This window comes from Moschus berezovskii, chromosome 3, assembly GCF_049115385.1.
Source record: "Moschus berezovskii isolate FMDL1 chromosome 3, NW_MosBer_1.0, whole genome shotgun sequence".
Classification (NCBI taxonomy): domain Eukaryota; kingdom Metazoa; phylum Chordata; class Mammalia; order Artiodactyla; family Moschidae; genus Moschus; species Moschus berezovskii.
In genome coordinates, this window is record NC_142462.1 from 86,434,924 (window position 1) to 86,449,034 (window position 14,111).

Sequence of the window (14,111 nt, forward strand, 5' to 3'; positions counted from 1 at the left end):
ATCCAGCGCTAGATGAAGGTAAAGCCATAAACATGCAGCCTGATGGAGAAACTTGAGGATTGCGTGGCCGGTGTCGGTGGGCGGAGGCGAGTCCGGAAGGGACCTCACCCACCTCCACGGAGCCCCGCCTCTGCCGCAGGTAACCCTAACCCAAAACGCCATTTAGAGGTAGTGTCAGGGGACGGGCAAGAATCCGTGGGCTCTCCCCCGCCCGTCGCCTCTCCCCGGAGACCCCACAGCGAGAGCGCAGCGGCAGCCGCAGAGCCCAGCCGGAACACCGGAAGCCACGGCCAACCCCTTTGAAACTGATTGGCTGCTGCTTTGACCGGCTCACGCGCCGTGTCGTGCTCTTCCTGTCGCGCCTGCGCGCTGTCACACAGAGCAGCAGCATGGAGGATCCAGAATCGTTGGGCTTCGAACACATGGGCTTGGACCACCGGCTCCTACAGGTACCGGGGTGGGCTGAGGAGCCCAACCGACGGTGGATGGGAGCGGTGGCAGGGCAGCGCGCCGCCTGAGCCGTCCCTTTTCTCTTCTAGGCCGTCACCGATCTGGGCTGGTCGCGACCCACGTTGATCCAGGAAAAGGCCATCCCACTGGCGCTGGAGGGGAAGGATCTCCTGGCTCGCGCCCGCACCGGTTCCGGGAAGACCGCTGCTTATGCCATTCCGATGCTACAGCTGCTGCTCGACAGGAAGGCGGTGAGTCGGGGAGGGGCCCCAAAGGCCGAGAAAGGGAGATACAGGAGTTTGAGTTGCGTTGTGCCCTCTTGGAAAGCTGTGCTGGCCACCCTTACGCACCCAAGTCTTTCCGAAGAACCGGGTTTTCTTTGGATCTCTTACACATGAAGGCTGGTCTAAGAGAACCTGATGATTTTCTGGTAAACGCTCTGGGCTGGGATTCAGGTTACTTGGGTTCTAGTCCAGGCCTTGCAACCATTATTCTTTGTACTCAGTTCAGTTCAGTCGATCAGTCGTGTCTGACTCTTTGCGACCGCATGGACTACAGCAAGCCAGGCTTCCCTGTCCATCACCAACTCCCGGAGCTTACTCGAACACATGTCCATGGAGTCGGACATGTGGTTGATGCCATTCAACCATCTCATTCTCTGTCATCCCATTCTCCCACCTTCAATCTTTCCTGGCATCAGGGTCTTTTCCAGTGAGTCAGTTCTTCACATCAGGTGGCCGAAGTATTGGAGTTACAGCTTCAGCATCAGTCCTTCCAATGAACATTCAGGAGTGATTTCCTTTAGGATTGACTAGTTTAATCTCCTATCTGGCTGCTCCAGATCCTAGCTGAGGCATCTTCCTTCTTCCTTACGGCATGTGGGAATCCTTAGTAGCGCCATGTGAACTCTTAGTTGTGGCAGGCAGGGCCTAGTTCCCTGACCAGGGATTGAACCTGAGCCTATTGGGAGCACAGAGTCTTAGCTACTGGACCACCAGAGAAATAACTGGTGGTTCACCAGTAACTGGCACATTGTAAGTAACTTTATAATGGTAAAGTAAGTTATCCTTTTTGAGTTCAGTGCCTGGGGAAAGGGCCTTCTGATCTACATTCAGAGGTGGGTAAAGTAAGTGAAGGGGTGATCAAAACACAGCTCGATTGTTGTGTTGAAGTCGTAGTGCATGATCAGATTGCCTGGAAGAGGTAGGGAAGAGCATCCAGTGGCCATGATCGTAACTGACTGGCTGAAGTCTTTAATCCGTGTCTTGCAGACAGGCCCCGCTGTAGAGCAGTCTGTGAGAGCCCTTGTCCTTGTGCCGACAAAGGAGCTGGCAAGGCAGGCCCAGTCCATGGTTCAGCAGCTGGCTGCCTACTGTGCTCGAGACATCCGTGTGGCCAACGTCTCCGCCGCTGAAGACTCAGCCTCTCAGAGGTGGGTTAGAGCAGCAGGGTTGTGAGGGAATGACTCTGCACTGGGATGTGGGATGGGGTTTGTGTGCAGCAGAAACAAGGGCTGATTTGGGGTGAGGTCCCAGCTGCTACCTTCTACTTCATGCTGAGGTATCGCTTGTCTATAGAGCTGTGCTGATGGAGAAGCCTGATGTGGTGGTGGGGACCCCATCCCGCATATTAAACCACTTGCAGCAAGACAACTTGAAGCTTCGAGACTCCATGGAGCTGCTGGTGGTCGATGAGGCTGATCTTCTTTTCTCCTTTGGCTTTGAGGAGGAACTTAAGAGTCTTCTCTGGTAAGGAGAAGGGGTGGTGAATGCACTGTAGGGCCTGGAGCGAGGGGGCCAGTTCAGCTGCCCCCATTAGAGGCCTTAGAATTGGAGTCTGATGGGGCTCTGTTTCATTTTAGTCACTTGCCCCGGATTTACCAGGCTTTTCTGATGTCAGCTACTTTTAATGAGGATGTGCAAGCACTTAAGGAGCTGGTACTACATAACCCGGTAAGGGCCCTGTGGGACCATCAGGAGACTCAGAGGACTCGCTCCTGCCTTCTCAAAGGAACCCTCTCTTATTTGGGGTAGGAAATTCCTTGTTTAGTATTCCTGGTTCAGAGGCATTGGAAGTCTGATGTTGTTAGGCACTCCTGTATGCTCCAACCTAAAGTCACTATGTAGTCCCGGGTATCTGCTGGGTTCAAGCCATGCTTTGTCTAAAGGCCTGATCAGGGACCCCCAAAGGGCGGAAAGGGAGCTCTGAGCGGCAGGACCAAAATTCTCCCCTTATGTGAACTTTACTCTTCAGAAAGGTTGCTACTGTAGGGGTTTTCTTCTCACTATAGTCATTTATAGTGTGTTTCACTTTGATTTGTGCCCCAAATTGTGTGTAATTTTATGGCCTTTATAAACTGCAGTAGTTAGTATACTTTGAATTCTGACATTACACGGTTGGAAGGGACCCAGGGCACCCTCCACTAACACATTAGCACTGTGGTTGGCGAGCCAGCGGCTTGCAGTAGCGTTTCTGTCTTCTTTTCTTTCCTGACCACAGGCCTGTCCTCCCCTAGGTTACCCTCAAGTTACAGGAGTCCCAGCTACCAGGGCCAGACCAGTTACAGCAGTTTCAGGTGGTCTGTGACACTGAGGAAGACAAATTTCTGTTGCTGTATGCCCTGCTCAAGCTGTCGTTGATTCGGGGGAAGTCTCTGCTCTTTGTCAACACTCTGGAGCGAAGTTACCGGCTGCGCCTATTCCTGGAGCAATTCAGCATCCCTGCCTGTGTGCTCAATGGAGAACTTCCACTACGCTCCAGGTGTGCTGCTTCCCATGTCTCGGTTGAAGATGAGGATGGGAAAGGGGAGCCACAGTCGCTCTTCCTGTTTCTTAAGTGCTTAGTGGACTGAGGGCTCCGGGCTTGACTGATCCTCAGTGACTGTCTCTCAAAACTGTGCAATACGAACTATAATTCCATCTTCACTTGACGAGGTTGATGCACAAAGATTAAGTTGGGGAAGAATTGAAGAAGAGGGAAGAGTCAGAAAGGATGACCGTTATGACCAGGCGAGGGTGGAGGAGAGGCCTCCAGTGCTCTTAGGTCTGACTTTCGTCTGCTCTTGGGCCACAGGTGCCACATCATCTCGCAGTTCAACCAAGGCTTCTATGACTGCGTCATAGCAACAGATGCTGAAGTCCTGGGGCCTCCAGTCAAGGGCAAGCATCGGGGCAAAGGACCCAAGCGGGACAAGTGAGTTCACTTTTATCTCCTCTCAGCCCTTGCCACGGAGACCCACCTTTCAGAAGGTGCTAGTTAGCATGTGGGGGCAGGGAGTGAAGGGCGCACAGGCCTGTGCTTCATGGGCAGCATGAACGGCCATACTGCCTGACTTGTTGGCGTGCTGTCATCCTTTGAGGAAGGTGGCCCAGCCTCCACTAGCTGTGACTTGCAGGAAGGATCTTTCTTTGGGGGAAAGGAAGCCCCCAGTCTCTGCCTCTTGGGTGGGCTGGCTTGGAGTGGTTCTTGGGTTGCCCTGTGGACAGTGAGTTCCAGGGTTTGGCTGCCCCTACTACCCTAGCTCCTGGAATAGTTATGACGTTTAAGAATCTTACTCAGGGCAGTGTCTTTGTAATTCCATACCAGGCTTTGTTTAGCGATCATGCTAAACATAAGAACATGGCCTCTGAGGAGAGGAGGGCTCAGTCTGAGGTTGGCATGTTTTCTTACAGGGCTTCTGATCCGGAGGCAGGCGTGGCCCGGGGCATAGACTTCCATCACGTATGTGCTGTGCTCAACTTTGATCTCCCCCCCACCTCCGAGGCCTACATACATAGGGCTGGCAGGTAGGAGAACTGAGGCATAGCGGACAGGGCACCTGGACTGTGGGCACACTGTGGGACACACAGCCAGAGACACGGGCTGGGTTGTGTCTCCTTGCAGGACGGCACGTGCCAACAACCCTGGCATAGCCTTGACCTTCGTGCTGCCCACAGAGCAATCTCAGCTGGGCAAGATTGAGGAGCTTCTCAGTGGAGGTAAGAACCCCGCCCTCACTGACCTGAGAAAGGACCAGGCTTCTGTTGTGACACTTTAAACTTCAAGGTCTGGTGTTCCTTAGTGCTCCGTGGCTGTCACTGCACATACTTTGTGGCTAGAGTGGCCTCAGAGTAGGAGAGTAGGCGAGTGGGCAGGTCCCAAGGCTGAGAGCTGTGACAGGACCCGGGACGTGGGCACAGGAAACTGCCCTGGCTGCAGCAGGGTGGATCCCCTGTCGTGAACTCTCCATGAGACCCAGGTTTTTTGCTGCACATCTGCATTGTGGTGAAAGAGTGGGCTGGATCCCCGGCTGCCTCACCCCAGGGAGCAGACGTGGGAGGTTCTGAGCAGAAGGCCTGCATAGACCCTGCCCAAGCCTTCAGTCTGCCGGACGCTCACTGATGTCTTCTCCGCAGACAGTGGGACCCCTGTCCTGCTTCCTTACCAATTCCACATGGAGGAGATTGAGGGCTTCCGCTACCGCTGCAGGGTGAGTGGGGCCCTGTGGGGATGTGGGTTCTTGGGACTCCTCTAGGACCCAGAGTCAGGCCCTTGTTGCTCAGCACCCTGGCAGGAGCGCAGGCTCAGGCAGCCCTGCCATGTTGACCTTTGATGTTTGCCTCCAGGATGCCATGCGCTCAGTGACTAAACAAGCCATCCGCGAGGCAAGGCTGAAGGAGATCAAAGAGGAGCTCCTGCACTCAGAGAAGCTCAAGGTAAGAGGCTGTGTTGGGGGGCGCAAAGGGGAGGCTTCAGGGCATGGCCCTTCCTGGAGGCCCATGGCAAAGCTGTGAGTGTGAGAGGCAGTGAACTGGGCAGCAGACTGTGCCTTTAGCAGTCATGGGGAGGAAGCAGGCCAAGAGTGAGAAAGGATGCCAGCTGTCCTGCTGGGAGGTGAATCGGCCGAGTCTCTGAGGTGGACAGTGGCTGTGTCCATCAGAAGCAAGGCTTCTAGGGTTTATTCTCTTGACACAGTAGTAAGAGTTGTGTGAGCTCACAGCTGTATGGGTGTCTACGTTCTGTTATGATTCCCAAGGTGGAAACACCAGGGAGTCCACCCTGGGGATGCAGTAAACCAAGTCAGGTGCGTTCACACAGTGCACATTACACAGAAAAGGAGGAGGCAGCTGTTTATGTGTCAGTTAGAAGGTGCACGGCCGTGGAGTGATTCCCAGTGAGGAGGGTGTGGCGTGCTCCTAACTGCCCCCACCGAATCAGGAGTGAGAACAGGGACACATGCCTTCCTGCATGTGCAGAGTACTTGAGGGCATATGAGCAACCAGAAACAGAGCTGCCTCTGGGAGGGGGCCCCAGGGACAAGGCAGTGGGAAATCTCAGCCTAAACAGTTGGAACACGGGCTACCTGTTCAAAAACTTCCTCGTTAAAAAAAAAAAAAAAACCATGAAATTACAAAAGGAGGACTGACCATGCAGTGCCTGCTTTTCTCCCCTCCCAGACATACTTTGAAGACAATCCCAGGGACCTCCAGTTGCTGCGGCACGACCTGCCCTTACACCCCGCTGTGGTGAAGCCTCATCTGGGCAACGTCCCTGACTACCTGGGTGAGCAGGGCTGGGGGCGGGCTGTGTATTCATCCCTGGGCTGCCGTGCACTGGGGTGACACAGAACCATGGGAACTGGGCAGCGAGCGTGTGCACAGACATAACTCTGCACAGTTCCCCTGGGTAGGCATTGCTCTCTCTGTTGGAGAGACAGGAAACCAGGGCAGCACTCTGCCTTCAAGGCCAGTGGTGTCACATCTAGAGCCCGGTCCTATGAACTGGCCAAGCAGCCTCCTGTGTGTAGAAGGGAGTGACCAGGTGTGGTGTGGGAGTCGCAGGTAGGAGGCAGTGCTACTCGTGCTGGAGGCGACTTGGGGTTAGTGACCAGGCCAAGCTGGCCCTGGGTGTCTTGAGTCCAGAACATTTGACCGGGGAAACGGGGGGTGGGAGATAGAGAATAGACCTGCTTGAGCCTTGTGGGGATGAGGGCTATCGAGACCACAGTTATGAGGTCAAGGATGGACCACAAGAGGGACTTCCCTGGTGGTCCAGTGGTTAAGACTTTGGGGAACATGGGTTTGATGTTTAATCTCTGGCCAGGGAACTAAGATCCCACATCCCGCATGCTGCATGGCACAGCCAAGAAAAGAATGGATCCTGAAAGTGGTTTCTATGTAGTAGATGAGGCCCAAGCCCAGCTGATGTGTTCAGGAGCCTTGCTCCCTTTGCACCTGGTAATGCTACTCCTCGTTTGTTTGGTAATGGGTATGTGTTACTTCTATGCTGAAGATGCTTCAAGTGGATTAAGGAAGCAGAGGGGTGAATGGAGACCACTTTCCTAGCTACCCCTGTGGATTAGTGTAAGCTGGTGAATGTGGCAAGGAGAACCCCAAGCAAGTGAATGGGAAAGATCCAGGAGAGATGGGAAAATGCCAGAGAGATGGGGCCAGGTTCCCCAGGAAGTGAGCTGTAAGGGATACCAACCAAGGTCCTGGTCAGAGGGGGGCGGGGAGGAGGGAGTGGGTGTGATCTTGGGTGGCTTTTGGGTGGTCTGTGTGGCAGCTTGAAGTGGGATCCCAGTTCCCTGAGTGGGAATTGAACTTAGACCACAGCGGTGAGGGCGCTGTATCCTAACCATATTAGACCACCCAGAGACTTGTGGCTGGGAGCAGGGTCCTGGCTCTTGCCTGGTTTGAAGAAAGAATTTGGGAAAAAGTTAAACAAAAAAAAAAGGTAAGTGAAGTGTTTATTAGGAGAGAAGAGAGATGTGGAGAAAGGATGGGTGGACTGAGAGAGAAGTAGCCATGAGCTTTTTTTTTGTTTGTTTATTTATTCTCAGTTGCTCTGAGTCTTCATTGCGTTTTCTTGGGCTTTCTCTAGTTGCAGCGAGTGGGGGCTACTCTTCGTTTCAGTGTGTGGCCTTCTCGTTGCCATGGCTTCTCTTGTTGTCAAGCACCATGGACTTAGTTGCCTCACGGTCCATGGGATCTTTCAGAACCAGGGATCGAACCTGTGTCCCCTGTATTGGCAGGTGGATTCTAAACCACTGGACCACCAGGGAAGTCCCTTTTGGGATGGTTTAGACCACTTACATGGAGGCAGTTTTGTGATTTTCATCTGGCCAGTCACCTTGCCTTATGTGGCCCCAAATCCACATCAGGTCTGACTCAGGGCCCTCCTGGATGTGCAAGCGCATCTTTTAGACAAGGTGAATTCCAGTGCAAGGCTTTTAGGGAGGTTGGCAGACCTTATGGTCTAGTGCCCCCTCCCCTGAGGAACCTTTTGTGCTTGCATAGTCTGGGAGGTCTGCTTGACCCCATGAGTGAAGAATACGTGGTCTCCTTAAATTTCCCGTAGGCAGGGCTTGCTTAGCTCCCTCCTGTTACTGCTGTTCCCATTGTCTTGAAGCGTCCGCAGGAGACAAAGTCCAGCTACTTACACTGTTCCTGTTGTTATTTTTATTTTCAAAGTGTAAACAGGAAGCTACTTGTAAATGTTTAACTTGGGGCCCATCTGTCTCCTGCCTCAGAAGGGAATCCCATTCTCTCTGTCACACAGGAGGAGAGTCATTGCCCCAAACCTTTGGCCCTTAGGTGTTGGGGTGACGTGGGAGGGTGTGGCGGTACGGTGCTCAGAGGCTTGTCAGGCCCTGTGTGGCCCGGGTGGATGGGACCCTGAGCTATGCCCTGGGTCGGTGAGAGGACAGAGGCCAGGGGTCATGTAGCAGGTCAGAGCAGCGATGGTGGCAGCGACAGATGAGGAAGGGTTTGGGAGGAAGGGCCACATAGGAAGGAATTACGTGAAGGCTGCTTTGCTATTTTAGCAGCATTTTCTTTCCTTTTTGTTTCACACTTACCAGGACACGTACTGTAGAGACATGTTTTAGAGGACATCCCTGGGGACAGTGGTGTGACACTAGATAGTAGTGTGTTCTTAGGATTGCAGTGAGGATCGGAGTGCCAGGCCCTGGGTCAGGCAGGGAGAGCACGCTGGGAGCCACTGGAGGTGGAGCCGGCGGGAGAGGGGGTGGGAGCAGGCACACAGGGCGGCGGGGCAGCCGCTGAGCCGCCGTCTCTTCCAGTTCCTCCTGCTCTGCGCGGCCTCGTCCACCCTCACAAGAAGCGGAAGAAGCCCCCCACCTCTAAGAAGGCCAAGGTATGTCCCCTGGGGCATTGGTGATGGCTGCAGGGCTCCCCCCCCAAATCTGGTTCCCTTGTCACCAGGGTGTGCTTGCCCCTTCTCAGGAGGGAGGAAAGAGACCCGGCCCCAGACCCCCGATCACTGGCCAGAGTTGTAGGGGCCAGGGCTTTCCCTTGGCCACCATGAGCAGCTTCCAGAGCAAAGGAGGACTTGCTGTCCTGTCCCCACCGCCCTCCTCCTCCTCCACGCTGCAGGAGGAGGAAGGTGGGCGCCTGCAGTGCCAGAAGCAGCACCTGTCCTTGGCTCACAGCCTGCAGGGCCTGCCAAATAACAGTACCACCCACTTCTCTGAGTCTGTCTCGTTATGTGCAGACAGACGTCTGCTTCCCACAGTTAATCGGTAACTTTGCCCCCGCAGAAGGCAAAGACACAGAACCCACTGCGAAGCTTCAAGCACAGAGGAGAGAAACACAGACCCACAGCAGCACCCTCCTGAGGTTGTTCAGGCAGCCTTGGCTGCCTTCCCAAGCCTCTCCCAGGGCTGGAGTGTGGATCAGGCCTCCCTGCTGGAGGAAGCTTGATTCTCAGACTGGATGGACTGGATTCGGGGCAGGCAGAACTGTGGCCCTCCAGATGGATGGCCAGGATGGTGCTTTGCCTATAACAACAGAATAAAGATTCTAGCTGCCCTAGTTTGTGCCTCTGGCCTGTAGGAAGGGGCCATTGAAACCTTGGGAATCGGAAACCACTTCCAGGAAGCAGCACCTGGCTGTTTGCCTGCTGTGTGCAGTGCCTCCTTGGCCAGAAGAGGTCAGCCTTGCAGCGCTGCAACCTGGCAGCCTTCAGGCCAGGAGACACCCGCTTGCATCTGGCTCTCTGGCCTTACCTCCAGCTGCTCCTGTGGCCTTCCCCTCTAGGATCAGGCTGACGCCTTCCTTCTCTGAAGCTTGGGAATGACTTTTTGCCTCCTGGAAAGATGAGCCTGCCTGATGACACCTCTTTCTCCATGGCACGTTGTAAATTCAGCCTTCTACTCCCTCAGGCAGCCAGGGACAGCTGTCTCTGCTCCTGAACTGCTCTGCTCTGTTTGGCACATTTTGTGTGTGTGTGTGTGTGTTAATTAATTAATTTGGCTGCAACGAATCTTAGTTGCAGCACGTGTGATCTTTTTTAATTGTGGCATGTGGGACCTAGTTCTTCCTGACCAGGTATCAAACCTGGACCCCCTGCATTGGGAACATGGAGTCTTAGCCACTGGACCACCAGAAAAGTCCCACCTGGGTGTGTTTTAAGTGCATAAGTGACAGTGTGACACACCTATGCCCTGTCCATTTGCTCTCAGCCCACCTGCAAGGTTCTGACAGGGGAGAGTCCCGCCTTATATTTTGGCCTCCCAGCTGCTGTCTGGAGGAGGGGGATGCTGCTGATGACTGTGTCCTTTATTGTGCCTGCTTATCATAGTGTCACGGTCACCCACTTATCAGGCCTCACAAAGCCCAGCTGGTGAGAATACTTAGTGGAAGAGGATCAGCAGGGTTGGCAGGGGAGCTTGGAGAAAATTGGGAAGAGAGTTGAAAGTGCTTGGGTATTCCATTCTGACAGAAAACCAGGTAGTGGTACCAGCACAAGCTGGTCTGCACAGTGAGGGGAGCCTGGGTCTCTGGCTGCTCTTAGGGGCTCTCAGGGTTAGGGTCTCCATGTTTCTGCCATTCTGAGGATTTCTAGGGAGTCAAGGTGCACATGGTGGGGGTTGCTGCTCAGGTGGGATTATCAGTGAGTGAAACAGCAGCCAGTACACTGCCACCGGGTTCCTGAGGCCTGCCGTGACTCGGGCACCTTAGGAGATGAGATAATGGAGCTGAACAAAGATGGCAACTTAGCATTTGTGGGGTCCCAGAACTGCACCAAGAACCTCATGAGTGTCACTGCCTTGTTGAAGGGGCCAAGCTTGGAGAGCTTCCTGTACCCCTGCCTGGCTGCTGGCTGCAGACCTCCCCACCTGCTGCGTGAGGCAGGCCTGGCCCTGGGGACCCAAGAGCCTGGGACATTGAGGTGGCAGTCTGCTCAAATGGTGTGCCAACCTTGTTCCTCTGAGCCTGCCACCTCCAGGCGTCCCAGCCAATGAACTTAACAGACGCAGAAGAGTGGGCACCTTGGGTTTCTCCAGTTTATTTTCAGAGGGGCCTCTGCTGGTGGGGTGCATTCCTGTCTAGGAACAGAGCTGGGGCCTGTTGGCCACATGCTAGATGCAAGCTATGTGCTGAGACCTGCACTGAGTGTTCTACCAACATAGGGGCTACTCCCAAGTTGTGGGTTGGGGGCTGAGGCTCAGAACTCACCTGGCAACAGGTCACAGGGTGGGTGAAGAGGACAGAATTTGGACATCAGCACAGGCCTGCTCTGGTGCCCCAGGCTGGCCCACTGTCCACCCCCGTGAAGGAGTAGCCTGCTCTCACCAGCTTGGGAGCAGGTGCCATCCTAGGCACTTTACGTAACCTTGGGCTGTGCTTATATAACCCATGCTTGGCTGGAACAGGCCCTGGTACTCGGTGGAACCTGAATTGGGCGGGGTCAAGAGAGTGGTGTGTTCCTGTGGCCTGGACCTGCAGAGGGAAGGTATGTAGACGTCTCATACAATTAGCCTTGGGTGGAGGCTCTGCTGTCCACTTACACACAGGGAAACAGGCTCTCAGGAGTTGAACTTGTCTATCTGATACCAAAACCTCTGCCCTTGATAAGTGTGTCCAAAATAGAACGGAACAGGCCCTGAGATGGGCATGCACGCGATAAGTGAACTGGGTTTGGAAGGAAAGAGGTCACTGAACAATAGATAAGCTCTGCAGGTTTCCAGCAGGTTCCAGGCTGGCTGAGGTACAGGGATCATGGCAAAGGGGTCAGCAGAATGCAGGGGAATTCCACACCTCTGGCTGGCACAATCCCACCCACACATAGGCTTGAATGGGTACCCTTGTGTTTCTGACTCTCTGCTCAGACCTAGGGGAGATAGACAGAGCTTAGTCCCTGAATGTGAGAAGCTTCAGAGGGGTTGAAAACCAAACTTTCAGTGCATCCCAACTTCCCCAAGTTGCAGACTCCATGAAGCATCTGTCTGCTCTGCCATCACTTGTTGGGGCTGCCAGGTGTAGGTGCTGGGCTGGAGGCGGGAGGGAGTGGGTAGTGCCCTCTGGCTGGGCGCACTGCTGGCTAGATCATCTCCCTTCTGGGACACCCAGGTGCCAGGAGAGTTACCTGGGGCCTCACTCTATTGGAGGAGTCAGGTGAGACTGGAAGGGGGGTTGGGAACAGAGTGAAAGTGCTCCAGCGGGGAGGGTGCCTGGCACATTTGAGGATAAAAAGAAAACCAACAAGATCATCACTGAAACAGGCAAAAACTGAAAAACTAAACTGATGTCTTTTATTTAAAATTTTTTTATGTTTTGGCTGTGCCATGCAGCACATGGGATCTCAGTTTCCCAGTCAGGAATCGAACCCACATCGCTTGCATTGAAAGTGTGCAGTCTTAACCACTAGACGACTAGACTGAATTATTTTTAAAGAATGATACATCTACATATTAAGCATTCAAAAGGTGCTGGTGGATTTGAAGCAGGGGAGCACCCTGATCAGATAGCTGAGTAACCATGGTGATAACGCACGGGCAACAGAGTGTCCCTAGAAACCTCTGGCTCCAGAGCACAAACCAATTCAAGTGCATTTCCTATTTCAGCTAATTCTCTCCCCCATCTGTTGAGGATCAGTGACTCAGCATTTGGGGAGTTAGTTGGTCTCGGGACTTTGGTCTGTAGGTGCAGTTTCTCCTGGAGGCAATGCCAATTAAGTTGAATTTGTGCCAGGAGGTGCCCCTGCCAAATGCCATCCTCTTTCCCCCAGAAAAAAGCCTTGGGGTGTCCTGGCTGTCAGTGGGGCTGGAGGCTGCTTCTTGTTTGTTTGCCACAGTGATTTTTATGTGGAAAAGGAAGTGATCTTTCTGGGCAGGAACAGGTGCCTCTGCCCATCCTCCCATGGTGTGCCAGGCACCTCGCTGGACAGACTCAACCTCACTGAACCTCAGAACCTCTTCAGAGCTTGAACGACTGTCCATTTGTCCATCCACAAGGCCACTGAGAAGCAGCGAGATTAACATGGCATTACTGAGCTGGAGAGCGTGGTCACATCGAAGGTCTTCAACCTTAAGAACTGCCTTTGCAGCACCTGAGCTGGGCCAGCCTGACCTCCAGGGAGGCATCTTACCTTTCTTGGCCTCTTCTGGGGTCTCAACTGTAAGTGCAGGTAAAAAGTATCCCCTCTGAGTGTCTGTGTGTGTGAGATGTACCAAGGAAGCCAGGCAGCCTGGGAGCCCTCCCCGCACCACTGTGCCTGGCTCTGTGTCAGCCCCTGGGTTCCATGGGGTGGCTCTGCCCACAGTACCCTCAAACTTAAATGCACACCTGGATCACAGAGTCTGCTTCTCAGAAGGCAGGTTTCATCCAGCAGGTTGGGGTAGGGCCAGAGATTCTGTATTTCTAACAACCTCCCTCCTGAGGGAGCCTGATGCTGTGGGATCCAAGACCAGCCCTTCAGAGGAAAGCTTTAATGTCCACACACCCATCCCATTTTACAGATTGGAAAACAGGTTCAGAGAGAATAAGTAGGCAGCCTAGGGGTGCCCAGTTAAGTGGCAGAGTAGGAGGGTGCTCAGATCAGGGGGCTCTACTCTAGAACCCAAGGCTTAGCCCTGCCCTATCCCTTCTCTGAGTCTGACCTTGATCTGTGAGGTGCAGTGATGAAGCCTATAACTTTCTAACCTAAGTATATCCCATGCAATGTTTATGACATACTAAAACATTATTAGCTGCTTCTTTAAAATTTAAATCTCACTGGTCAGGACTTCCCTGGGGGGTCCCAGGACTTCCCTAGGGGTCCAGCTGTTAAGACTCTGTGCTTCCAATGCAGGGATGTAGGGGGCTTGGTTTCTATCCCTGGTCGGGGAACTAAGATTCCACATGCTGTGTGGCCTGGTCGAAGGAAAAAAAAATCTCCCTGGGTGTCTTCCTCCATATTTACTAAATTTGACAGCCCTGGAGTGTGAAACCTTTCTGGCCTGGACACAGCCTCCTCCAGGAAGACTGTCTGACTTCCGGCCTGGGCTGGGCATCTTTTTCTCAGTATGTCTCTAATACTGCCCTTGAGCTCATTAGGGTTTTCTCTGGCCCCTTGTCTCTACCCTGGCCTGGGAGCTCTTGGAGGCAGGCATCATGCTGAGTTGTCAGTGGGTTCCTGGGCTCAGGAACTGGGACTCACAGGTGTTGATAAAAGCTTTCCCCTGAGAGTGTCCCTGGCCCCTTGGGGTCATTCATTTTCATAACCCTCTCTCCTCTCCAACTGAGGCTCTTGAGCACCATTTCCGTTTAAAAGTGAAAGGAAGGATGTGCCAAGCAGGCTGGACTCTGCTCCCTGACCCAAAGGGCTGGACACTCCCTTCGAGTCACCTCTGTGACTCAAGGTGGAGACTGGGCTGTGGGCCCGGGCCATCCTTTGTG

General features: G+C 53.7%; 1 protein-coding gene across 1 annotated transcript; it reads left to right on the forward strand.

The window, feature by feature from the left end:
• Positions 1-323: 323 nt before the first annotated feature.
• DDX56 (DEAD-box helicase 56) lies at positions 324-13,834 on the forward strand. Its single transcript, XM_055421099.2, has 14 exons — positions 324-449; positions 540-701; positions 1,722-1,882; positions 2,028-2,198; positions 2,312-2,402; positions 2,966-3,210; positions 3,523-3,642; positions 4,122-4,235; positions 4,333-4,427; positions 4,845-4,918; positions 5,055-5,144; positions 5,886-5,991; positions 8,513-8,586; positions 8,990-13,834. Exons 1-14 carry the CDS (start codon positions 390-392, stop codon positions 9,065-9,067), a joined length of 1,641 nt encoding a protein of 546 aa, XP_055277074.1. The 5' UTR covers positions 324-389; the 3' UTR covers positions 9,068-13,834.
• Positions 13,835-14,111: the final 277 nt, after the last annotated feature.